Raw genomic sequence first — 27,274 nt, forward strand, 5'->3', positions numbered from 1 at the left:
TATGCGGTTTCGGACGCAGCCTGACTGTGTGAATACGGTATTTAAAAACTATATATTGAGCATTATTTGATACTAATATTTCTCATATACGTTTGTGCAAATGGATTTTACATTCTGAACGGTTATGAATCAACGCGAGCTCCTGGAGAACGTGCAGTTTCACTGTCACATATACAGGTAGGAAGACATTCAGACATCTTTTAAACCCTTTATTTTATTTCAGTGATATATGGCATGACAAGTTTAATTCCCCTTTTCATCAATGTAATACATTGTTAACGTATTAGTTTGTAAAGCGTGAGTGGGGCGTCCTCGCCCAACGGGCAGTGCTTATAGCCGCGATCGGTTCGGCGTTGGCTCTATGACAGCTACATTGTTTATGGTTTAAATAATTCTGGATTGACGATGCATGTGATCATGGACGTGCACGGGGGGGAGGGGGGTTGCTTAAGTTGCCCAGGCAACTGTGCCCTTCTCGACTCAAGTTGCCTTTCCGAGGTGGAAACAAATAAATTATACTTTTACTTCGTTACACTGTGCGGTGTCTCTTCGGTACTGTATTTTAATTAATTACTAAATGTGTATTTTATTTTTAAAGTGCTGTCTTGTGTTTCTGGACCATTGGCGTGTTAATTACTAGTTTGAGTCGATTCCTTACAATGTATTGCAAATAAATGAGTCTTTTGAGTCGATTCTTTACAAAGCAAATGGCTGTTTTACTAGCCTATGTAACGTTAGAAACGCGCAGAACGTAAACAGTGTTGGATGATGTGGATATAAATTTACCAATCTTTTAACTAAAAGCAAAACTTCACACATGTCCCGCCATTATATACGCGTGACATATTCTTCGTCAAACACAGTTAAAAGTGCGCAGCCTCCATAAAGCATTGTAGCACAGATTGAAGAAAATCCATTGATGATTGACGTCTGATTCGCTGTATACTGTACTGTATGATGTAAGTGCTTCTCACAACACACGTAACATGAGATTCACAACAAAAAAAAACATGAATTTTGTCTAAAATCAGTTTGTATCATGTAAGTGTAAACTGTTGATGTCCTCAGACCATCTTAGGACATTTCTAACTTTATACATAGTGAATGCAAAACTTGTCAGTCATGTCTGATATTTCAGCTTTAAGCTACATTAACATTGAGACTAGAGTTAATTTGTTGATTTGAAATGCTTGTCTATTCTTTATTTGTATTCTTTTTTCTGTACTGTTTGTGTATGTTGCCCTTCATACGTATTAGGAAAATACAGGCAAAATATCTCTGTTTGCTGTGGAGTCAAGAAATGTCTAAACATTAAAAGGTGAACATGATACAGTACAGAATCTGTCACATAAACTTTTTACCTGTTTCACCATAGACAATATTCCAACTCAATTGAACAACACATTTGTATTTTAATACTCCTATCTAATGTGGGCATTTTGAGACCATTGACTCAGAAGTGTTGAAGTGATGAACTATGTCATGATGCATTAATTGTTCACACATGAAAAGCAATAAATGTGTAGGATCAGTTTGATACACTTATGTGCATTTGGGTACAACACACATAAATCAGCTTTAAATGCTGTTATTTTTTGTTGTTAAAGCATGTATGTGTTGAAACATAAACAAATGTTAAAGGCGGAGTCCACGATGTTTGAAAAACGCTTTGGAAAAGGAGACTGGCCGACTACCAAAACACACTTATAGCCAATCAATGCGTATGTGTGGGGCGGGTCTATCAACAGAAGGTCCAGATTCTATTGGGGTAAGGGCGTGTTTGTTTAGGTGATTTCAAATATCAACATTGGCTTTCAAACATCATGGACTCCGCCTTTAATAAAATGTGACATTGTGTACTTCTGACATACTGATATTCATCTTATCAATTTCTGGTCTCCACAGCAAACTGTTTTGATACTTATGGAGGTCACTGTATATACTGTGTGTGTGTGTGTGTGTGTGTGTGTGTGTGTGTGTGTGTGTGTGTGTGTGTGTGTGTGTGTGTGTGTGTGTGTGTGTGCCTGGTAATTATCACGTTGTGGGGACCAATTGTCCCCATAAAGATAGGAATACCAGTGTTTTTGTGACCTTGTGGGGACATTTTGATGTCCCCATGAGGAAACATGTTAATAAATCAAACAGAATGATGTTTATTGAGAATGTGAAGTATCAGAAAGGTTTCTGTGATGGTTGGGATTAGGAAATGGGGTAGGTAAGGGGAATAGAATATACAGTTTGTGTGGTATAAAATGCATTACGTCTATGGAATGTCACCACAAAACATGGAAACCAGAATGTGTGTGTGTGTGTGTGTGTGTGTCTCATGAATGCTTTCACGTATTGAAACCAAACTTTGTACATGAACTTGGGACTGCAATGCGAGGATGCACAAGATAAAAAACATTCAAAAATTTTACATTTCACAAATCACGTTAGTGACCGCACCAGAGCAAGCACACTTTTGCGGTTCCTCCGGAAGCGCATTTTCTAGTTATTAAGTGTGCTTGCAAAAGCACACTTATTGTTCTTCTTAAGTTTTATTATTAAGTGTGCTTGCAAAAGTTACTAGAAGGATTTTTGATTTTCGGAAGTGTTTGCCCGTCACAGCCCCAGACATCCCAACCTGCAAAAAGTCATTTCAGGGAGGTATCCCGAAGCCCCCTACCCCCCCCCCCCAAAAAAAATAAAAAAATTAAGGAGGACAAGGATATGACATTTCAAGATATAAAAGCATAATATTAATTTCTAGAGGCCTATGCAATTATTGGTAACACTTTACTAGGTCTCATTTGTTAACATTAGTTAATGTATTAACTAACATGAACTAACCATGAGCAGTACATTTGTTACTGTATTTGCTAATCTTTGTTAACGTTAGTTAATAAAAATACAGCTGTTCATGGTTTGTTCGTGTTAGTTCACAGTGCATTAACTAATGTTAACAAGATTTGAATAATGTATTAGTAAATGTTTAAATTAACATTAACAAAGATAAAAAATGCTTTATAAATGCAGTTCATTATTATATGTTAACTAATGTAGTAAACTAATGTTAGCTAATGAACCTTATTGTAAAGTGTTACCCAATTATTTGTTAATAATTTTACAATATGTAGATCACTTTTACTATTTATATAAGCTGCTTATAATATTTATATAAACTGTTTTATTTATATTCTATTGCAACCTTAAGCAGGTCTAAGGAGTTTGTTGTTTTCATGTAGCCATGGCAACTAGTAGCCAGCCTGAAAAATATGCACATGATATTAAACTTGTTGAACTCACCTTCGGGAGAACTGTATATATCTATGTCCGGAGAAGAGATAAAAGCCCGCCCACACTGACAATTGATTGGTTGATTTTCCGAAACAGGCCAATCAGGATGCTCTCTGTCTTACATGCGCTTAATGAGGCACACTAGCACACACACGCAAGGTCTCCCCCTCCCTCTCTGCCGTGCGCGTGCTACTCATTCTTGCTCGCTCTAGATTCCGGGAGATTTTAACTAATTTGCGGGCATCAGGGAGCCGCTATCAAAATGCGGGAGACTCCCGGAACTTCCGGGAGACTTGGGATGTCTGCAGCCCAAACTAAATGTGCGTCGACGCCGCCAAAACAGGAAGTAGTTTATATCTCAGGAACGCTTTCACGTATTGAAACCAAACTTTGTACATGAATTTGGATCTCTAATGTGAGGATGCACAACATCAGAATAACTTTTTTTTTTCAAAAATTTTACGCCGGCAAACAGGAAGTAGTTTATATCTCAGGAACGCTTTAACGTATTGAAACCAAACTTTGTACATGAACTTGGGTCTCCAATGTGAGGATGCACAACATCAAAAGAACAATTTTTTTCTAAAATTTTACGCCGCCAAACAGGAAGTAGTTTATATCTCAGGAACGCTTTCGTGTATTGAAACCAAATTTTGTACATGAATTTGGGTCTCCAGTGTGAGGATGCACAACATCAAAAGAAAAAAAAAATTCCTAAAATTTTACGTCGCCAAACAGGAAGTAGTTTATATCTCAGGAACGCTTTAACGTGTTGAAACCAAACTTTGTACATGAACTTGGGTCTCCAATGTGAGGGTGCACAGCATCAAAAGAACACATTTTTTTCTAAAATTTTATGCCGCCAAACAGGAAGTAGTTTATACCTCTGGAACGCTTTAACGTATTGAAACCAAACTTTGTACATGAATTTGGGTCTCCATTGTGAGGATGCACAACATCAAAAGAACATTTTTTTTCCCCTAAACTTTTACGTCGCCAAACAGGAAGTAGTTTATATCTCAGGAACGCTTTCACGTATTGAAACCAAACTTTGTACATGAACTTGGGACTTCAATGTGACGATGCACAAACTAAATCGCCGGCACCAGAGCAAGCACACTTTTGCAGTTCCTCCGGAAATGCATTTTCTAGTTATTATTATTATTATTAAGTGTGCTTGCAAAAGCACACTTATTGTTCTTCTTAAGTTTTATTATTATCTTTTTTATTATTTTTCCCGGGTAGATTTTTTTGGCCAGCTCTAGCGACTAGACCGTTTGACACAGAGACACCGTTCAAACTTTAAAATGTTCGGGCAGTACCGGTGTAAGTTGCTTGAGAAGATGACGTCACAGATCCATGTCGTTCGTCCGCCATATTGGATAGAACACAAAACCTTAAAAAAGTTTCACAGGTCACAAATTTTGTCCAAACTTCACGAAATTCCACGTACACAATCCTTGGACCAAGCCTCACAAAAGTTACTAGAAGGATTTTTGATTTACGGAAGCGTTTGCCCGTCACAGCCCAAACTATATGTGCGTCGACGCCGCCAAAACAGGAAATAGTTTATATCTCAGGAACGCTTTAACGTATTGAAACCAAACTTTGTACATGAAATTGGGTCTCCAATGTGAGGATGCACAACATCAAAAGAAAAATTTTTTTATAAAATTTTACGCCGCCAAACAGGAAGTAGTTTATATCTCAGGAACGCTTTCGTGTATTGAAACCAAACTTTGTACATGAATTTGGGTCTCCAATGTGAGGATGCACAACATCAAAAGAAAAATTTTTTTTCTAAAATTTTACGCCGCCAAACAGGAAGTAGTTTATATCTCAGGAACGCTTTCACGTATTGAAACCAAACTTTGTACATGAACTTGGGTCTCCAATCTGAGGATGCACAACATCAAAAGAACACATTTTTTTCTAAAATGTTACGCCGCCAAACAGGAAGTAGTTTATACCTCAGGAACGCTTTAACGTATTGAAACCAAACTTTGTACATGAATTTGGGTCTCCAATGTGAGGATGCACAACATCAAAAGAAAAAAATTTTTTTCTAAAATTTTACGCCACCAAACAGGAAGTAGTTTATACCTCAGAAACGCTTTAACGTATTGAAACCAAACTTTGTACATGAATTTGGGTCTCCAATGTGAGGATGCACAACATCAAAATAATTTTTTTTTTCTAAAATTTTACGCCGCCAAACAGGAAGTAGTTTATATCTCAGGAACGCTTTAACGTATTGAAACCAAACTTTGTACATGAACTTGGGTCTCCAATGTGAGGATGCACAACATCAAAAGAACAATTTTTTTTCTAAAATTTTACGCCGCCAAACAGGAAGTAGTTTATATCTCAGGAACGCTTTCATGTATTGAAACCAAACTTTGTACATGAATTTGAATCTCCAATGTGAGGATGCACAACATCAAAAGAACAATTTTTTTTCAAAAATTTTACGCCGCCAAACAGGAAGTAGTTTATATCTCAGGAACACTTTCATGAATTGAAACCAAACTCTGTACATAAATTAGGGTCTCCCATGTGAGGATGCACAATCTAAATCGGTGGCACCAGAGCAAGCACACTTTTGCAGTTCCTCCGGAAATGCATTTTCTAGTTCAGATTGATCATTTAAACGGATTACAAATGTCCATGTAAACGCAGCTATTGTTACTCGCGACTAGCTTTCACCCTACCTCATTTTATGAGGGGTTTGCCCAAGAGTCAGTTCTATAGATTAAGAAGGATTTGTCACTCTGATACAGATTTTATTGGGAAGTCAATGACAATGAAAATTAAATTCCTAGAAAGAGGATATCCTGCAGAATGGATTGATGAAGTATTTGATACTACTCTTCATAATACACATGCTCAACTATTAAAGAAGAGGACTAAAAAGGTTAAGAAACATTTGTTCACTTTCATTACAACTCATTCAGACAAATCTTACTTAATTAGATCTATTTTCAAAAAACATTGGCATCTTTTGTCATCTGATCCTGAGCTTAGTTCTATTTTCCAAAATCCTCCATTGATAGTGTACAAACGAGCTAAGAATTTAAAAGACCATCTAGTACATGCTCGGTTTCAGGTTCACAGTCCTTCACAGAGAATTATTAGTCCATTACAAAATCAAATTGCCGGTGTGGTAATTGTGTCCAATGTAATAACACGAAAAAAATATAATTGTTTTGTCATCCTAGAACTGGGAAAAAAATTCTACATTAATTCTATGATAACTTGTGCCTTTATGTGTTATGAGAGCCAGATTGTCTCTCTCTGCTGGCCTACACAGGTGTCTCTCATCTGTCACTATCCGGACTACATTACCCATCATCCCTTGCCCGCCCAGTTCCTCACCACACCTGTTTCCTGTTTGTAATCACCTGGACTATTTAAACCATTCTCACACACACTCACACTGTGAAGTCTTGTTAGCCTTGTCTACAGTTCTGAGCGTATTCATCCAGTTTCTCTGTTCTGCCTTGTGTTTTGATATGTGTCGGTTTTTCGTATTTTGTGATTGTTCTCTGCCTGCCCTGACACACGCCTGGATTATTGACTACTGATTTTGGATTGCCTCTGATTCTCTTCAATAAAACCAGCATTTGGATCTAACCGGTTTACACGGTCATTACAGAAGACTTCGCAACGACAAGATCCAGCGGTTTTGTTTCATCCACTTCGGTCTACCTCCCTACATCAACCATTAATCAAAAGTACTATTCGGACGGGATTAGTTTTACATAGGGAGGTGGGGTAAAGCAATTTTTATCAGAGCTTCTCAGTGATTTTAGTCCTGTCCGAATGCTCCATGTCAGTAATCATAACGAACAATGTCAGTAAAGATTACGGGGACTTTTACCTTCTGTAAAAAGGTCCGGAGAAATTACTTCAGGTAATACTAATCCAGTGCGAATAGACCAGCTGTAAATATACACGTAAATTGCGTCATTTCCTTTTAATTTGCGGGTTTCTTTAAAATATAAAAGCGCTTAAAGAAGCATTTACTTGCATTCTAGGCGGAAAAACAAGTAAGTGGCAAGGTTGGCAAAAAATGCATCTCAATATTCATCAGATTGATGTTTAAAAATATGTCATTTTAAAAAATTTCTTACGGGGGACCATGCCCTCGGACCCCCCTAGAGGGGTAATATCCTTCTCACCTTTTCCATCCCTGACCCGTTTTTATGCCTGAAAGGTCTCCAAAAAAATCTGGATTTTGGAGCTAGTTGAACCAAAGTTAAAATTATAAAGTTATTTTACAATAGACATACTTTTTGTTTTTGTGTCAAAAAAGGGTGGGTGGGGGCAGTGGAGCTCATTGGGTGCTCAGCACCCCTAAAGCTCTAACCCTAGAATCACCTCTGGACTGTGAAATCAGCAGTATACAGATGGGTAAACTTTTTTTACACACAAAACATAAACACCTGTTATATTACAAACCATAAACACAATAGCTTCAAAAACACAGGAAAAACGAGAGCTTTAAGAAATAGCTTGAAAATAAGGGGTCAAGTGCCTATCTAAAGGAATCACTCCTATCAAAAACTTATTTTCAATAAAACAAACATAAATTAGAGCTACTTTAGCTAGTTTTTTAAAAACCTTCATTTAAAATAAGAGCTATTTTGATGTAAATATAAATAATGAGTGAAGAGGGTAATGGTGTTTGTTTAAAAGATTTAATGTGTCCTGTTATTTCAAGTTGATGTCCATCTAAGTGTGACTGTACGTCAGTTGTTGCTGTTGTATTTCTGCTTGTCTTTTCTCTTTTTTCTGTTCTTGTTTATATTTATTAATTCTGCTAGTTAACAGCAGGTATCATCGCTAATGCTCAATCATAACTTCATTTATCACTTAATTATTTCACAACATCAAAATGTGTAAAATAACAAAACTGTTTGTAATCTAGCATATGCAAACATATCCTGAACTAATATTTAGTGTTGAGATTAAAATGCAGTTATAAAGTATGACTCACTCAGCTTTTCTGGATGCTTTGATCACTGGCAGGAGTCTCATAAGACATTCATCTGATCGATCATATTTCTTCAGTAGAAACTCATCCAGATCCTTTTCTGTGTTCAGTAACACAAATGCAAGAGCAGACCACTGAGCAGGAGAGAGTTTGACTCCAGTTAAACTAAAATCATCTCCTCTGTTCAGATATGTTTGGACTTCCTGCACTAGAGATTGATCATTCAGTTCATTCAGACAGTGAAACAAATTGATGGTTTTCTCTGGTGAGGGATTCTCTCTGATCTTCATCTTAATGTATTCAACTATTTCCTGTCTGCTGTCAGAGCTTCCTGTCTGTATCATCAGATCTCTTAAGATCATCTGACTGGACTTCAATGAGAGACCCAGAAGGAATCTGAGGTAAAGATCCAGATGTCCGTTCTCACTCTGTAAGGCCTTGTCCACTTCACTCTTCAGTAAATCACTCATATTTGATCTGAACCAGCCAAAGAGTCCTGATGTTTGTAAAGAAAATGAAAGAAACACAAATAAAGCAGCAAGAAACTCCTGAATGCTCAGATGAACAAAGCTGTAAACCTTTCCCATGTAAAGTCCAGACTCCTCTCTGAAGATCTGAGTACAAACTCCTGAATACACTGAAGCTTCTTTGACATCAATGCCAGACTTTCTCAGATCCTCCTCATAAAAGATCAGATTCCCTTCCTCCAGCTGTTGAAAAGCCAGGTTTCCCAGTGAATGAAGACTCTCTCTAGCCTGCTGAAGATCTACCTCACATTTCCCATCATACTTCTGACTCTTCAGTTTGGTCTGAAAGATCAGGAAGTGTGTGAACATTTGTGTGAGAGTCTTGGGGATCTCTGCTTTACTCTCTGATTCACTCAACATTCTCTCTAGAACAGTGGCTGTAATCCAACAGAAGACTGGGATGTGACACATGATGTACAAACTTCTGGATGATTTGATGTGTGTGAGGATTCTCTTAGCCAGACTCTCATCATTTATTCTCTTCCTGAAATACTCGTCCTTCTGAGGATCATTGAATCCTCGTACATCTGTGATCTGGTCAATACACTGAGGAGGAATCTGATTGGCTGCTGCTGGTCGTGATGTTATCCAGATCAGAGCAGAAGGAATCAGATTCCCCTTGATGAGGTTTGTCAGCAGAACATCCACTGATGCTGATTCATTTACATCAAACAAACTCTGATTGTTTGAGAAATCTAGAGGAAGTCGACACTCATCCAGACCATCAAAGATAAACAAAACCTTGTAGTCATCAAAGTCTGTTGATCTCAGTTCTTTTGTATCTTTGAAGAACTGATGAAGAAGATCCATCAGACTGATATTTTCTTGTTTTATGAGATTCAGCTCTCTGAAAGGAAGTGGAAATATGAAGTGAAGATCCTGATTTGCTTTCTCTTCAGCCCAGTCCAGTATGAACTTCTGTACAGAGACGGTTTTTCCAATTCCAGCGACTCCTTTAGTCAGCACAGTTCTGATGTGTTTGTCTTTAAAGATGTCATTACATTTGATTGGTGTTTCTTCTGTCTGTAATTTTCTGGATGTTGTCTCAATCTGTCTCACCTCATGTTCATTATTGATCTCTCCGCTCCCTCCCTCTGTGATGTAAAGCTCTGTGTAGATCTCATTCATAAGTGTTGAGCTTCCATGTTTTGATATTCCTTCATTAATTCTCTGGAATTTCTCTTTTAATCTGGATTTATGTTTTTTTAAACACAAAGGAGCAAGTTCTGTTGTGAAAAAAGAGAAATCAAGACATGAATCAAATATATGAATCAACTGAGAATTTTTTAATGTTATAAAAGATTATTAAGTTTCCTAAAGTTATTGGTTTTTGTAACATTGGATCCGAGGTCAGCCTTTTGCCTGATGACTACAACTCTCTTGTGAACGTGCACACAGCCACGGTATATTAAGTTCAAAATATATGTTTTCCCCCCACTGTTTTGCTAAGACATTTAATAACCACAAGGGTTATTTTTTAATGGACGGGTGCACTTTTTGGGCTTTAAAAACTGGACACTATCCAATGCTGTTAGAAAGCCAGAGTAAGGATGCTATTTAATAACTCAAACCATGTTTATACAACTATGATGGCTTAAGGGTGAGCTAAATATGGGCTAAATTAAATTCTTGGCTGAACTATTCCTTTAACAGATGCTTAGAATTGGAAAGTGGATTTCAGGAATCTTCACTTTCAAAATTTACATCACATGCTCTTATTTCATGTTTTATAAAATGATTAAATGGCAAAGCAAAGACACTGACTTTACTTATCAGAAAACCTGAATAGTGGAAATTACCACTTGAGCATTAGCTGATACAGAACACTGAGCCAACATACATGAGGTCACATTAAAATGGGCAGAAGGGGCCCAGGAGTATTGGGTAGTGCAATTCCTCCACTGAATAAGCTTTTGATGAGTGCTGGAGAATTACAGGCATCCAAGGTTTACCAAAGTGGGAATCTGACTTGGACAAACGTTTCCATTATGAGATACCCCAGCCCACCACTCTACAGATGTCTTTTATAAAAGCACCATTTGCTAGTGCCAAAGACAATGCGACACCCTGGAGGATATGCCCTGGCCAACCCGCAATGGGAGTAAAGTTAGACAAGCCCGATGTTTACTGCAGAACAAAACTTGTGAGTACAAATGTTCCCTTGCTGTTGACATACAGTACCCAGGGGAACTCCTCACACTTCACTGTGCAGAATAAAAAGAAACAGCTGAAACCATAGATCAATGTTTCCCAACTCCAGTGTTTACATACTCCCACCCAGAAAATGGCTCCTTATACACCTGAGCAATAACAGTCTAATGGACTTGACATTTTCTGTAAAATTTTTAATATGTCGCTTAAAATATGTTTTTGTTTCAGAGACAACAACATATAAATTCTGCGGAAAAAAAAATCACAAATAAGAACTAATAATAGTAAACAAACAGAGAAAGTTTGGCTCTTCAAAAAATATAAATTCTTAATTATATTTCATTTTTGTGTGCCCATTTATGAGGCAAATCGGTTACAGATGTGATTTATCTGTTATGTCATCCGCCTGTTGGTTCTTGCGGTGCTGCATTAAGCACACCTAATGCCTCTAATTAACTAAGATCAAAGGCGACTGGGCTCCTTAAGTCAAACCCCAAGCGTCACTCAACGTTAACTGATTGACAGACAGAGAAGACTCAAAGCATTTTGAATGTAAAGTGATATAACAGTCACATTAATTTGAGCTCTTACTGGTCTGTAGTTTGTTAGCAAGGTCTGTGTGCTTCATCTTCTTTAGGACGTGGAGTGTGATTTTCAGAAGTCCCTCTCTGACTCTGCTCTGATGTTTATCATCCTCCTCTTCTCTCTCAGAGCTTGCTGGATCATCTGGACTCAGTAGTCTCTTGAAGATCTTCAGCTCACTCCTTATCAGAAAGATGATTTTATTTTCCAGTTCCTGAAATCATTGTTCAAACAGAGATTTTTTTCACTTTTATGCATGCGCAAAATTTTTCGAATGGAACAAATTATCTGGTTTAATCAGTATGTGTATTCACTGGGGATCCCTGGGGATCTTTGTGCAGCTAAAGCAGTGCTCTACCAGTTCAGCTACATAAACACTGAATGAAAGTGCACACACACAATTTTGTTCTTAACCTTTTTCTAATATTAATGAAACTTGATTATTTTAAAATAAAGTAGTAAATGCTCAACAGTTGAAAATGCTCATAATACATGCCCAAATCATCTCCTTTTACATATAACGTCTCTTCTGCCAATACTCTTTACAAATGTTTCCTTTCTGAATATCTTGGAATAAAGCCAATTGTACCAAAAGCATATCAAATACCTTTTATACAAACTAGGGTATATATGTAATTTAGATTACAGCCTGCAATGAACTGCATAATTAAAGTGGGCAGTGTTTGCTCTAGGATTTGTTCCAGCTGTGGTGGCAGAACACAAATGTACATCTTTTTTTTAATGTAAAATATAGGCTTCTGTAAACATGTATTTTTTATAAATTCATGCTGTCATTTACTTTTTCTTATACTTAAAGCCTATTGCTTTTCTATGTTTGTACTAAAATGTATTTTCTTAAAAATATGTTTTACTATATAGCTTTGTTTGCATCTTTCATTGTAGTTTTAATGTTGTTTGCAAGCCCATGCTTGTGTCTAGCGTTACAGTCGTGCACAGTCCTGTTTGATAATCTGCATTTGTAGTGATTGACAGATCACACGACCAGTGATCTGACATCAGCAGCAATTTTATTCCACACCCGGCCTGTTTGACATAAAGACTGTGACCCTGACAATGGTAAGAAAACAGGAAAAACAATTGAGTAACCAATACGTGAAACTGGCACGAAAAAGAAAGTCGTGCCACGGACACGCGAAAACGCGTCACTTAAATGCTCGAAACGTTTAAGTCACATTCCTATCCTACCATATCTGCGCCACTCATCCGACCAACGGTGAGCTCAAACTGCTTCACTGCAGAAGCTGCCTTGGAGGCTCCGCTGAGGGCTTAAACCAGTAACGAGCATTTTGATTGGTCGTTTTGTGAACCAATCACATTCTTTCTGCCCTCAGAACATGTTTGAGTAAGGAAAACTCCTACGTGCATGTCGCAGACAGGGGTTCGTTCTTCGTACGTCGCTTAATACATCCGAGATCAAATGAGATATCCGAGATGTTCAGATCTCGCTTATTATGATCTCCCTTATCCGGTTCTTTGAATGCCCGCAGGATTGAATAATCTGAGATCACTGCGTGTTCGTGCACTACAAGAAAAGGCAAAACCTATCGGCAGTAGAAACACTGATCAGCCACGTTGTGATTGGCCAGTTGTTACATTTTTTAACCCCTGCAGTGCGCAAGCTATTGATGGAAGGTTGTGAACTTTTTATGACGCTGAATTTGTAAACCCAGTTAAAGCTATTTTGTACATACATAAAATCACCCTACATGTTTGTCTTGTCATTCGTTTAAGAATAATAATGAAATATGTTAAACAAAAACAAGTCGCACAGTACAGAAAAAATATATTTGTTTAAATAACATAGCTAAAAGATGTAATCTATCTTTTTTATTACGGTACGTGTTGAATTTGAAAAGCTTTTCGTCGTGCATCTTACGCAGATTACGCTCGTATAATGGAGAATACATGACTGCATCAGACTTTCCGTATCACCTCCACTTAAAAAGGTACAAACTAATCTTGTTTACATGAAATAAGCCTGCTCCTGAGCAGGTTTAATCTTACGGACCGGTTGCTATGACAGCAACTCTAGGATGAGCTTTGAAGAAACAAATAATCAGAGATCAAGCCAAATCGTCAACAATCAAATCCAGCTAAACGAGTTATCCACTTACAAAGAACAGACCCCAGGAGTGGACCAAACAAGTGCCATTAATCCATGCCAGGTGTGGGCCAGATATAGAGGGATGGCGTCCGCGCCTCTAGTCCAATGTGGTGGTAACACCGGTGCGTGAATCCAAAAATTAGAACAATAAAGAGAAGAAAAATCCGCACACAGTAATCAAAATAATGTCAAAAACATTTATTCTATGCCGAAAAAATCCAATGGCCAAAGATGCAAAAATCCAGACAAATGTTTCGGGCCAGAGAAAGATGATAGATGTGGGCCGAATCTAGGCCAGAATTTTAATAGACTAATACCCAAATTTGGGCCAGATCTGCATTATTTGCGTTGTGCTTGGCTGACATGTGGAATTTCTATGGCTTGCTTTTTGGAAAAGAGGGGTGGACCGCTCGAGTGCCATCATTCCAGGCCGAAGGTGGGCCATATGAAAGTGTCAGATGTGAGCCAGATCTGGGCCACAGCAATTTTGCTATCTGGGCATGTTCTGTTGATTTAAATCTATTTGCGCATGAAACTAAACCCCTGGTGAAAATTATGATATTTTAGAAAATTTATTTATAAATGAGTGAACAACGTGAATCCAGCCGCCGTGGGTTTTGTCTAGAAGGGATACAGAAAATGCCGAAAAGTTTAGGATTTGGAGGTATGATTAGGATGAAAACAGCGGCTCTGGCTAAATGAGAAACAAATACACCCTAAATCTGGTGAAATGTTGTGTTAAGAGTTAGGTTTGGTTGAAGGAGGATAAAACAGTGCTCATCCGAGATTTCGTTTGCTGTATCCCTTCTAGACAAAACCGCAGATGTGGCGGAAATGTTTTAGGCGTGACGGCCCGCCACGGCAGAATGCATGTAACGGAAACACTGGGGGGTAACAGTATGTCATGTTTGTGATTTATTAACACAGATTAAGAGTTGTAATCCTCATGCTAAACAAATGTAAAGTCTCAAAAAAGGGTAAGTTCATGATCCGGTTGCAAATCGTGTCACCAACTTACTCTTTTGCAGTATGACTGCTTATGTTTTGCGTTGGAAATCGACTTGTAAGTGCATATCATGTAAATGATAATGAACATGTAGTAATTTATAAGTTATCCAGCGATAGTGGGTTAGTGTGTGTTGCTTGCCCGTGACTCGCTCCTCCCCCGATACGACTTGATTTAGGGAATCAAGCTACAAGCAAAGTGTAAGTAAAAATAGTAAATATGATGTAACAAATTCACTCGCCCATGATTCAAAATGTGCTTTGAATGAATGAAATATTTGATTTAAAATTATGTGAAGTGCGTCTCTTACATGTTTTCTTGTAAATTAACATTCTATGCTCTATTCATATAATATGTGCTGAGAGCACCCAGTTATTATAATTATTTAGTTAATATGATATCATGATATCATTTTTGACTGAGGTAGTGATTAGCAGTTTTTGGTTCTAACTCTTTATAAATGACTTTGCAAACAAAACAGCCATTGGCTCTGCACTTACAGTACATACACCCCATCCTGAACACTGCAGTCACCAAAATGAGCAACACCTTGTTGATAACCTCACAAAAGATGTAATGTAAATGTTCTTATGCTATATAACACAAGATTTTGATGACAGCAGTTTCATTTTGCTGTATGAATGTGTTTCAATTCTTTATACTCTTTTAATAATTACTTATTTTATAATGAAGTAACCCAGCTAGAAATAAAAAGTTCTAAGAACGTTCCTTGAAAGTTCCCAATGTTCCCAAAAACATTCTGCCAACGTTAAAAGTGTCCAGTTTTTTTTAAGTTCTAGTAACGTTTCTGTTGTCTGGACGTTGGAGGGATGTTGCATTTTGCCATTTTTAAACGTTATGGCAGTGTCATGTTTTGGTGCTCGCACAATGTTTGTGACAACAACTGTTTGTTGTATTGACTTGTTTGGTTGTTGTGTGGGTGATGGAGAAGCATTGCATTTTGTTATTTTGTAAAACATTATTTCTGAATGTTCAGTAAATATATTGCTGTAAAAAACACAATTCACTTATTAGGTTTAGATGTTGATGTTTTGTTTCATTTTAAGTAACCCTTATTGTGATTAATGTTTGTTTTAGTTGGACTCTTGACACTTGACTTTTTGCTTGCTAATTTTTATCCCTGGTTGTGTTAACTTTGTGTTAATGCACCACGTTTGTTATGAAAAGTTGTTGGTGTGTTTCTGTGGTTGTTGGTGCATGGTGGTGGGGATCATCACCTAATTAATTTACTAATCAAAAGTTTATTTTCAGTCAATAATGTGTATTAGATCCAGCTTTTTCACAGCAGTTTGTCATTAAGGAGTTTTAGAAACTTTAGACAAAAATATCCGCTGTATAATTGGGATGAACAAACCTCAAGAATCAGACTATGAATCTCAACCATGGTGACAAATAAAATTGTTAAAAAAATCCTTATTTATCCATGCTGCAGTGCATGCTGGCAGTCCTGAATGAGATTTGTAATTTGTTAATACCCAGCATACATTGCAGCATGAAGTTTTTTATTTAATTGTCACCATGATTGAGATTCATACTCTGATTCTTGATGTTTGTGCATCCCAATCATACAGCGGATATTTTTTGTCCAAAGTTTCTAAAACTCCTTAATGACAAATGATGTTTTATTAACAAAGTTCGGGAGGAGCACGTTCAAATAATCAACCTAATTACCTTGTAACTATGACCAGCTGTCGACCATCAGCAATCAGGTCTGCACCTGATCGGCATCAACCTATATAGACTGAAAATCAACTCACCCTCATTCCTTGATAGTTTCAGCATCCCTCCACCTCCCCTTCTCCGCACGATTTGCCTAGTCACCTTACTAACCAGAACAGGGGGGATTATTCTGGGTTCGGGCCTAAGGCCGAGCCCGAAACCCTCTCCCCGCCAGGAGGCGCTCCGGGCTCAGGCCATTAACGAGCTCGGAGCCCTCTCCTCGGACAGCACGCCAAATACGCATATTAATAACCCTGTTCAGAATTATTTGTGTGAACTCGTGAAACTGCTGTGAAGGTGCTGGATCTCATTTACATTTTTGACAGAGGATGAACTTTTGATTAGTAAATTAATTAGGTGATGATCTTTACCATTATGTACCAACAACCGCAGAATAACACTATTAACTTGGCATGTTCATAACAAATGTGGTGCATTAACACAAAGTTAACACAACCAGGAAAGAAATAACAAGCAAAAAGTCAGGTGTCAAGAGTCCAACTAAAACAAACACTAATCACAATAAGGGTGACTTTAAATTAAACAAAACATCAACATCTAAACCTAATAAGTGAATTGAGTTTTCTACAGCAATATATTTACTGAACATTCAGAAATAATTTTTTCTAAAATAATAAAAAGCAATGTTTCTCTATCATTTACATAACAATTAAACAAGTCAATATAATAAACAGTTGTTGTTTTAAACATTGTGTAAACATTAAAACATGACATTGTCATAACGTTTAAAAATTGTAAAATGTAACATTACTCTAACGTTCAGACAACACTTTTAACGTTGGCAGAATGTTTTTGGGAACATTGGGAACTTTCAGGGAACGTTCTTAGAACTTTTAATTTCTAGCTGGGAACTCCATGTTTTGACTGACTCCAGGGTAAAACATAAACAGTTGACAGAGAGGTTTGTAAGAAAACATACATAACCAATCCTACCTGGAAAACAGAATCCATTTGCTTCTTGTCGAAAGATGTTGATCCAACTCTCATTTTACTGTAATTTAAACAAATTAAATTCTTAAATTATGTATTTATATATTTTTATATTTATTCAATTATATGTAAGGAAATTCAGACACTAGGAAAGTAGAAAAGTACAATGGAAAAAAATACAGAACAGTAAACAACTGTATGAATGTGTTTATGTGTCAGTAGTATTACAGCACACTGAATGTACAGGTGAATACAAACTGATGATGTGATATACTCCTCTAAACCATCAGACTAATGAAGTGATTTACTCCTCTAAACCGACAGACCGATGAAGTGATTTACTCCTCTAAACCGTCAGACAGATGAAGTGATTTACTCCTCTAAACCATCAGACTAATGAAGTGATTTACTCCTCTAAACCGACAGACCGATGAAGTGATTTACTCCTCTAAACCGTCAGACAGATGAAGTGATTTACTCCACTAAACCGTCAGACAGATGAAGTCATTTACTCCTCTAAACCATCAGACATATGAAGTAATTTACTCCTCTAAACCAACAGACATATGAAGTGATTTACTCCTCTAAACCGACAGACATATGAAGTGATTTACTCCTCTAAACCGTCAAACAGATGAAGTGATTTACTCCTCTAAACCGTCAGACATATGAAGTGATTTACTCCTCGAAACCGTCAGACATATGAAGTGATTTACTCCTCTAAACCGACAGACATGAAGTGATTTACTCCTCTAAACCGTCAAACAGATGAAGTGATTTACTCCTCTAAACCATCAGACTAATGAAGTGATTTACTCCTCTAAACCGACAGACCGATGAAGTGATTTACTCCACTAAACCGTCAGACAGATGAAGTCATTTACTCCTCTAAACCATCAGACATATGAAGTAATTTACTCCTCTAAACCAACAGACATATGAAGTGATTTACTCCTCTAAACCGACAGACATATGAAGTGATTTACTCCTCTAAACCGTCAAACAGATGAAGTGATTTACTCCTCTAAACCGTCAGACATATGAAGTGATTTACTCCTCGAAACCGTCAGACATCCCAGCTAGAAATAAAAAGTTCTAAGAACGTTCCCTGAAAGTTCCCGAATGTTCCCAAAAACATTCTGCCAACGTTAAAAGCGGCTAGTTTTTTTTAAGTTCTAGGAACGTTTCTGTTGTCTGAACGTTAGAGTAATGTTACATTTTACCATTTTTAAACGTTATGACAATGTCATGTTTTAATGTTCACACAATGTTTAAAACAACAGCTGTTTATTATATTGACTTGTTTGATTGTTATGTAAATGATAGAGAAACATTGCATTTTATTATTTTAGAAAACATTATTTCTGAATGTTCAGTAAATATATTGCTGTAGAAAACTCAATTCACTTACTAGGTTTAGATGTTGATGTTTCATTTTAAGTCACCCTTATTGTGATTCGTGTTTGTTTTAGTTGGTCTCTTGACACTTGACTTTTTGCCTACAAGTTTTTTCCTGGTTGTGTTAACTTTGTGGTAATGCACCACATTTGTTATGAAAAGTTTTTACTAAGCAAAAGTTTATTTTCTGCCAATATTGTATATTAGATCCAACTCTTTCACAGCAGTTTGTCATTAAGGAGTTTCAGAAACTTTGGACAAAAAATATCTGCTGTATAGTTGGGATGCCCAAACATCAAGAATCAGACTATGAATCTCAACCATGGTGACAATTAAAATTGTTAAAAAAAATCCTTATTTATCCATGCTGCAGTGCATGCTGGGAGTCCTGAATGAGGTTTGTAATTTGTTAATACCCAGCATGCATTGCAGCATGAAGTTTTTCATTTGATTGTCGCCATGGTTGAGATTCGTGGTCTGGTTCTTGGTGTTTGTGCATCCCAGTTATACGGCGGATGTTTTTTGTCCAGGGTTTCTAAAACTCCTTAATGACAAACTGCTGTGAAAGTGCTGGATCTCAATAACATTTTTGACAGAAAATAAAGTTTTGATTAGTAAATGAATTAGGTGATGATCTTTACCATTATGTACCAACAACCACAGAATAACACTATTAACTTGGCATGTTCATAACAAATGTGGTGCATTAACACAAAGTTAACACAATCAGGAAAAAACTAGCAAGCAAAAAGTCAAGTGTCAAGAGACCAACTAAAACAAACACTAATCACAATAAGGGTGACTTAAAATGAAACAAACATCAACATCTAAACCTAGTAAGTGAATTGAGTTTTCTACAGCAATGTATTTGCTGCGTACAGAGGTAATGTTTTATAAAATAATAAAATGCAATGTTTCTCTATCATTTACATAACAATTAAACAAGTCAATATAATAAACAGCTGTTGTTTTAAACAGTTTGAACATTAAAACATGACATTGTCATAACGTTTAAAATGGTAAAATGTAACATTACTCGAACGTTCAGACAACAGAAACGTTCCTAGAACTTAAAAAAAACTAGCCGCTTTTAACGTTGGCAGAATGTTTTTGGGAACATTCGGGGGCTTTCAGGGAGCGTTCTTGGAACTTTTTATTTCTAGCTGGGATATGAAGTGATTTACTCCTCTAAACCGACAGACATGAAGTGATTTACTCCTCTAAACCGTCAGACATATGAAGTGATTTACTCCTCTAAACCATCAGACTAATGAAGTGATTTACTCCTCTAAACCGACAGACCGATGAAGTGATTTACTCCTCTAAACCGTCAGACAGATGAAGTGATTTACTCCTCTAAACCATCAGACTAATGAAGTGATTTACTCCTCTAAACCGACAGACCGATGAAGTGATTTACTCCTCTAAACCGTCAGACAGATGAAGTGATTTACTCCACTAAACCGTCAGACAGATGAAGTCATTTACTCCTCTAAACCATCAGACATATGAAGTAATTTACTCCTCTAAACCAACAGACATATGAAGTGATTTACTCCTCTAAACCGACAGACATATGAAGTGATTTACTCCTCTAAACCGTCAAACAGATGAAGTGATTTACTCCTCTAAACCGTCAGACATATGAAGTGATTTACTCCTCGAAACCGTCAGACATATGAAGTGATTTACTCCTCTAAACCGACAGACATGAAGTGATTTACTCCTCTAAACCGTCAAACAGATGAAGTGATTTACTCCTCTAAACCGTCAAACAGATGAAGTGATTTACTCCTCTAAACCGTCAGACAGATGAAGTGATTTACTCCTCGAAACCGTCAGACATATGAAGTGATTTACTCCTCTAAACCGACAGACATGAAGTGATTTACTCCTCTAAACCGTCAAACAGATGAAGTGATTTACTCCTCTAAACCGTCAGACATATGAAGTGATTTACTCCTCTAAACCGTCAGACAGATGAAGTGATTTACTCCTCTTAACCGTCAGACATATGAAGTGATTTACTCCTCTAAACCATCAAACAGATGAAGTGATTAAAGGGCGATTTATAGTCGTGCATAGGTTCTACGCCGTAGCTACGTGGGCTATCCATAGCCTGTGCGTAGCTTTGCGTAGCCTGACGCGCACCTCACAAAAAATTTAACAGTGCGTCAGATCTACGCGAACCGCAAGCGCTGTGATTGGTCCACCAGAACCCCTCCCGTCAGGTAAAAAAAACTGCGTCATAGGTATTTCCGTTTGTGACGGTGAAAACAAGGATGAGCCAAGTTGAGGAGTGATTTAACTCAAACTGCATCAAAAGTCGCTGTTTATTTACTTCCATCATTGCTGGTCTTCTCAAATTATACACAACAAGTTGCTGTTTCTTCTTCGTTTGTGGGTTAACTTGCTAAGCTTCTTCTTCTTTCACGTTTGTGCTGCTACTGTGGTTACACGCGTGGATACTGCCTACCAGCGGTCGCGAGAAGTGATTTACTCCTCTAAACCGACAGACATGAAGTGATTTACTCCTCTAAACCGTCAAACAGATGAAGTGATTTACTCCTCTAAACCGTCAGACAGATGAAGTGATTTACTCCTCTAAACCGTCAAACAGATGAAGTGATTTACTCCTCTAAACCGTCAGACAGATGAAGTGATTTACTCCTCTAAACCGACAGACAGATGAAGTGATTTACTCCTCTAAACCGTCAAACAGATGAAGTGATTAACTCCTCTAAACCGTCAAACAGATGAAGTGATTTACTCCTCTAAACCGTCAGACAGATGAAGTGATTTACTCCACTAAACCGTCAGACAGATGAAGTGATTTACTCCTCTAAACCGTCAAACAGATGAAGTGATTTACTCCTCTAAACCGTCAAACAGATGAAGTGATTTACTCCTCTAAACCGTCAGACAGATGAAGTGATTTACTCCTCTAAACCATCAAACAGATGAAGTGATTTACTCCTCTAAACCGTCAGACATATGAAGTGATTTACTCCTCTAAACCGTCAGACATATGAAGTGATTTACTCCTCTAAACCGTCAAACAGATGACGTGATTTACTCCTCTAAACCGACAGACAGATGAAGTGATTTACTCCTCTAAACCGACAGACATATGAAGTGATTTACTCCTCTAAACCGTCAGACAGATGAAGTGATTTACTCCTCTTAACCATCAGACAGATGAAGTGATTTACTCCTCTAAACCGTCAAACAGATGAAGTGATTAACTCCTCTAAACCGTCAAACAGATGAAGTGATTAACTCCTCTAAACCGTCAGACAGATGAAGTGATTTACTCCTCTAAACCGTCAGACAGATGAAGTGATTTACTCCTCTAAACCGTCAGACAGATGAAGTGATTTACTCCTCTAAACCGTCAGACAGATGAAGTGATTTACTCCTCTAAACCGTCAGACAGATGAAGTGATTTACTCCTCTAAACCGTCAAACAGATGAAGTGATTAACTCCTCTAAACCGTCAGACAGATGAAGTGATTTACTCCTCTAAACCGTCAGACAGATGAAGTGATTTACTCCTCTAAACCGTCAGACAGATGAAGTGATTTACTCCTCTAAACCGTCAAACAGATGAAGTGATTTACTCCTCTAAACCGTCAAACAGATGAAGTGATTTACTCCTCTAAACCGTCAGACAGATGAAGTGATTTACTCCTCTAAACCATCAAACAGATGAAGTGATTTACTCCTCTAAACCGTCAGACATATGAAGTGATTTACTCCTCTAAACCGTCAGACATATGAAGTGATTTACTCCTCTAAACCGTCAAACAGATGACGTGATTTACTCCTCTAAACCGACAGACAGATGAAGTGATTTACTCCTCTAAACCGACAGACATATGAAGTGATTTACTCCTCTAAACCGTCAGACAGATGAAGTGATTTACTCCTCTTAACCATCAGACAGATGAAGTGATTTACTCCTCTAAACCGTCAAACAGATGAAGTGATTAACTCCTCTAAACCGTCAAACAGATGAAGTGATTAACTCCTCTAAACCGTCAGACAGATGAAGTGATTTACTCCTCTAAACCGTCAGACAGATGAAGTGATTTACTCCTCTAAACCGTCAGACAGATGAAGTGATTTACTCCTCTAAACCGTCAGACAGATGAAGTGATTAACTCCTCTAAACCGTCAGACAGATGAAGTGATTTACTCCTCTAAACCGTCAGACAGATGAAGTGATTTACTCCTCTAAACCGTCAAACAGATGAAGTGATTAAAGGGCGATTTATAGTCGTGCGTAGGTTCTACGCCGTAGCTACGGCGTAGGCTATCCGTAGCCTGTGCGTAGCTCTGCGTAGCATGACGCGCACCTCACAAAAAAATTACGTGGACAGATCTACGCGGACCGCAAGCGCTGTGATTGGTCCACCAGAACCCCTCCCGTCAGGTAAAAAAAACTGCGTCATAGGTATTTCCGTTTGTGACGGTGAAAACAAAGATGAGGCAAGTTGAGGAGTGATTTAACTCAAACTGCATCAAAAGTCGCTGTTTATTTACTTCCATCATTGCTGGTCTTCTCAAATTATACACAACAAGTTGCTGTTTTTTCTTCGTTTGTGGGTTAACTTGCTAAGCTTCTTCTTCTTTCACGTTTGTGCTGCTACTGTGGTTACATGCGTGGATACTGCCTACCAGCGGTCGCGCGTGTGTTTGCACGTCGATGCGGACGACGACGCAAAAGTATAAATGAAAACCGACGCGGAACCTACGCCGTCGCTGCTACGCCGTAGGACCTACGCACGACTATAACGAGCCCTTTACTCCTCTAAACCGTCAGACATATGAAGTGATTTACTCCTCTAAACCGACAGACATATGAAGTGATTTACTCCTCTAAACCGACAGACAGATGAAGTGATTTACTCCTCTAAACCGACAGACATATGAAGTGATTTACTCCTCTAAACCGTCAGACAGATGAAGTGATTAACTCCTCTAAACCGTCAGACATATGAAGTGATTTACTCCTCTAAACCGTCAGACATATGAAGTGATTTACTCCACTAAACCGTCAGACAGATGAAGTCATTTACTCCTCTAAACCATCAGACATATGAAGTAATTTACTCCTCTAAACCAACAGACATATGAAGTGATTTACTACTCTAAACCGACAGACATATGAAGTGATTTACTCCTCTAAACCGTCAAACAGATGAAGTGATTTACTCCTCTAAACCGTCAGACATATGAAGTGATTTACTCCACTAAACCGTCAGACATATGAAGTGATTTACTCCTCGAAACCGTCAGACATATAAAGTGATTTACTCTTCTAAACCGACAGACATGAAGTGATTTACTCCTCTAAACCGTCAAACAGATGAAGTGATTTACTCCTCTAAACCGACAGACAGATGAAGTGATTTACTCCACTAAACCGTCAGACATATGAAGTGATTTACTCCTCTAAACCGTCAGACATATAAAGTGATTTACTCCTCTAAACCGACAGACATGAAGTGATTTACTCCTCTAAACCGTCAAACAGATGAAGTGATTTACTCCTCTAAACCGTCAGACAGATGAAGTGATTTACTCCTCTAAACCGTCAAACAGATGAAGTGATTTACTCCTCTAAACCGTCAGACAGATGAAGTGATTTACTCCTCTAAACCGACAGACAGATAAAGTGATTTACTCCTCTAAACCGTCAAACAGATGAAGTGATTAACTCCTCTAAACCGTCAAATAGATGAAGTGATTTACTCCTCTAAACCGTCAGAGAGATGAAGTGATTTACTCCTCTAAACCGTCAAACAGATGAAGTGATTTACTCCTCTAAACCGTCAAACAGATGAAGTGATTTACTCCTCTAAACCGTCAGACAGATGAAGTGATTTACTCCTCTAAACCATCAAACAGATGAAGTGATTTACTCCTCTAAACCGTCAGACATATGAAGTGATTTACTCCTCTAAACCGTCAGACATATGAAGTGATTTACTCCTCTAAACCGTCAAACAGATGAAGTGATTTACTCCTCTAAACCGACAGACAGATGAAGTGATTTACTCCTCTAAACCGACAGACATATGAAGTGATTTACTACTCTAAACCGACAGACACATGAAGTGATTTACTCCTCTAAACCGTCAAACAGATGAAGTGATTTACTCCTCTAAACCGTCAGACATATGAAGTGATTTACTCCACTAAACCGTCAGACATATGAAGTGATTTACTCCTCGAAACCGTCAGACATATAAAGTGATTTACTCTTCTAAACCGACAGACATGAAGTGATTTACTCCTCTAAACCGTCAAACAGATGAAGTGATTTACTCCTCTAAACCGACAGACAGATGAAGTGATTTACTCCACTAAACCGTCAGACATATGAAGTGATTTACTCCTCGAAACCGTCAGACATATAAAGTGATTTACTCCTCTAAACCGACAGACATGAAGTGATTTACTCCTCTAAACCGTCAAACAGATGAAGTGATTTACTCCTCTAAACCGTCAGACAGATGAAGTGATTTACTCCTCTAAACCGTCAAACAGATGAAGTGATTTACTCCTCTAAACCGTCAGACAGATGAAGTGATTTACTCCTCTAAACCGACAGACAGATGAAGTGATTTACTCCTCTAAACCGTCAAACAGATGAAGTGATTAACTCCTCTAAACCGTCAAATAGATGAAGTGATTTACTCCTCTAAACCGTCAGACAGATGAAGTGATTTACTCCTCTAAACCGTCAAACAGATGAAGTGATTTACTCCTCTAAACCGTCAAACAGATGAAGTGATTTACTCCTCTAAACCGTCAGACAGATGAAGTGATTTACTCCTCTAAACCATCAAACAGATGAAGTGATTTACTCCTCTAAACCGTCAGACATATGAAGTGATTTACTCCTCTAAACCGTCAGACATATGAAGTGATTTACTCCTCTAAACCGTCAAACAGATGAAGTGATTTACTCCTCTAAACCGACAGACAGATGAAGTGATTTACTCCTCTAAACCGACAGACATATGAAGTGATTTACTCCTCTAAACCGTCAGACAGATGAAGTGATTTACTCCTCTAAACCGTCAAACAGATGAAGTGATTAACTCCTCTAAACCGTCAAACAGATGAAGTGATTAAAGGGCGATTTATAGTCGTGCGTAGGTTCTACGCCGTAGCTACGGCGTAGGCTATCCGTAGCCTGTGCGTAGCTCTGCGTAGCCTGACGCGCACCTCACAAAAAATTTAACAGCGCGTCAGATCTACGCGGACCGCAAGCACTGTGATTGGTCCACCAGAACCCCTCCCGTCAGGTAAAAAAAACTGCGTCATAGGTATTTCCGTTTGTGACGGTGAAAACAAAGATGAGGCAAGTTGAGGAGTGATTTAACTCAAACTGCATCAAAAGTCGCTGTTTATTTACTTCCATCATTGCTGGTCTTCTCAAATTATACACAACAAGTTGCTGTTTCTTCTTCGTTTGTGGGTTAACTTGCTAAGCTTCTTCTTCTTTCACGTTTGTGCTGCTACTGTGGTTACACGCGTGGATACTGCCTACCAGCGGTCGCGCGTGTGTTTGCACGTCGACGCGGACGACGACGCAAAAGTATAAATGAAAACCGACGCGGAACCTACGCCGTCGCTGCTACGCCGTAGGACCAACGCACGACTATAACGAGCCCTTTACTCCTCTAAACCGTCAGACATATGAAGTGATTTACTCCTCTAAACCGACAGACATATGAAGTGATTTACTCCTCTAAACCGACAGACAGATGAAGTGATTTACTCCTCTAAACCGACAGACATATGAAGTGATTTACTCCTCTAAACCGTCAGACAGATGAAGTGATTAACTCCTCTAAACCGTCAGACATATGAAGTGATTTACTCCTCTAAACCGTCAGACATATGAAGTGATTTACTCCACTAAACCGTCAGACAGATGAAGTCATTTACTCCTCTAAACCATCAGACATATGAAGTAATTTACTCCTCTAAACCAACAGACATATGAAGTGATTTACTACTCTAAACCGACAGACATATGAAGTGATTTACTCCTCTAAACCGTCAAACAGATGAAGTGATTTACTCCTCTAAACCGTCAGACATATGAAGTGATTTACTCCACTAAACCGTCAGACATATGAAGTGATTTACTCCTCGAAACCGTCAGACATATAAAGTGATTTACTCCTCTAAACCGACAGACATGAAGTGATTTACTCCTCTAAACCGTCAAACAGATGAAGTGATTTACTCCTCTAAACCGACAGACAGATGAAGTGATTTACTCCACTAAACCGTCAGACATATGAAGTGATTTACTCCTCGAAACCGTCAGACATATAAAGTGATTTACTCCTCTAAACCGACAGACATGAAGTGATTTACTCCTCTAAACCGTCAAACAGATGAAGTGATTTACTCCTCTAAACCGTCAGACAGATGAAGTGATTTACTCCTCTAAACCGTCAAACAGATGAAGTGATTTACTCCTCTAAACCGTC

At 38.1% G+C, this 27,274-nt stretch overlaps 2 protein-coding genes across 3 annotated transcripts in view; both read right to left on the reverse strand.

The window, feature by feature from the left end:
* Nucleotides 1-27,274, reverse strand: part of LOC129441882 (uncharacterized) — a 429,034-nt gene that overhangs the window by 55,669 nt on the left and 346,091 nt on the right. The gene's annotated exons all lie outside the window — the stretch shown is intronic.
* Nucleotides 1-27,274, reverse strand: part of LOC141368958 (NLR family CARD domain-containing protein 3-like) — an 85,942-nt gene that overhangs the window by 38,950 nt on the left and 19,718 nt on the right. For both annotated transcript variants that reach the window (XM_073873812.1, XM_073873802.1), the window contains exons 4-6: nucleotides 17,361-17,418; nucleotides 11,545-11,749; nucleotides 8,279-10,028 (exon numbers count right to left, since the gene is read on the reverse strand). In XM_073873812.1, coding sequence (XP_073729913.1) covers nucleotides 8,279-10,028; nucleotides 11,545-11,749; nucleotides 17,361-17,418 — 2,013 coding nt within the window. The remainder of the gene's footprint in view (nucleotides 1-8,278; nucleotides 10,029-11,544; nucleotides 11,750-17,360; nucleotides 17,419-27,274) is intronic.

The sequence above is a fragment of the Misgurnus anguillicaudatus genome, chromosome 2 (assembly GCF_027580225.2).
Source record: "Misgurnus anguillicaudatus chromosome 2, ASM2758022v2, whole genome shotgun sequence".
Taxonomy (NCBI): Eukaryota; Metazoa; Chordata; class Actinopteri; order Cypriniformes; family Cobitidae; genus Misgurnus; species Misgurnus anguillicaudatus.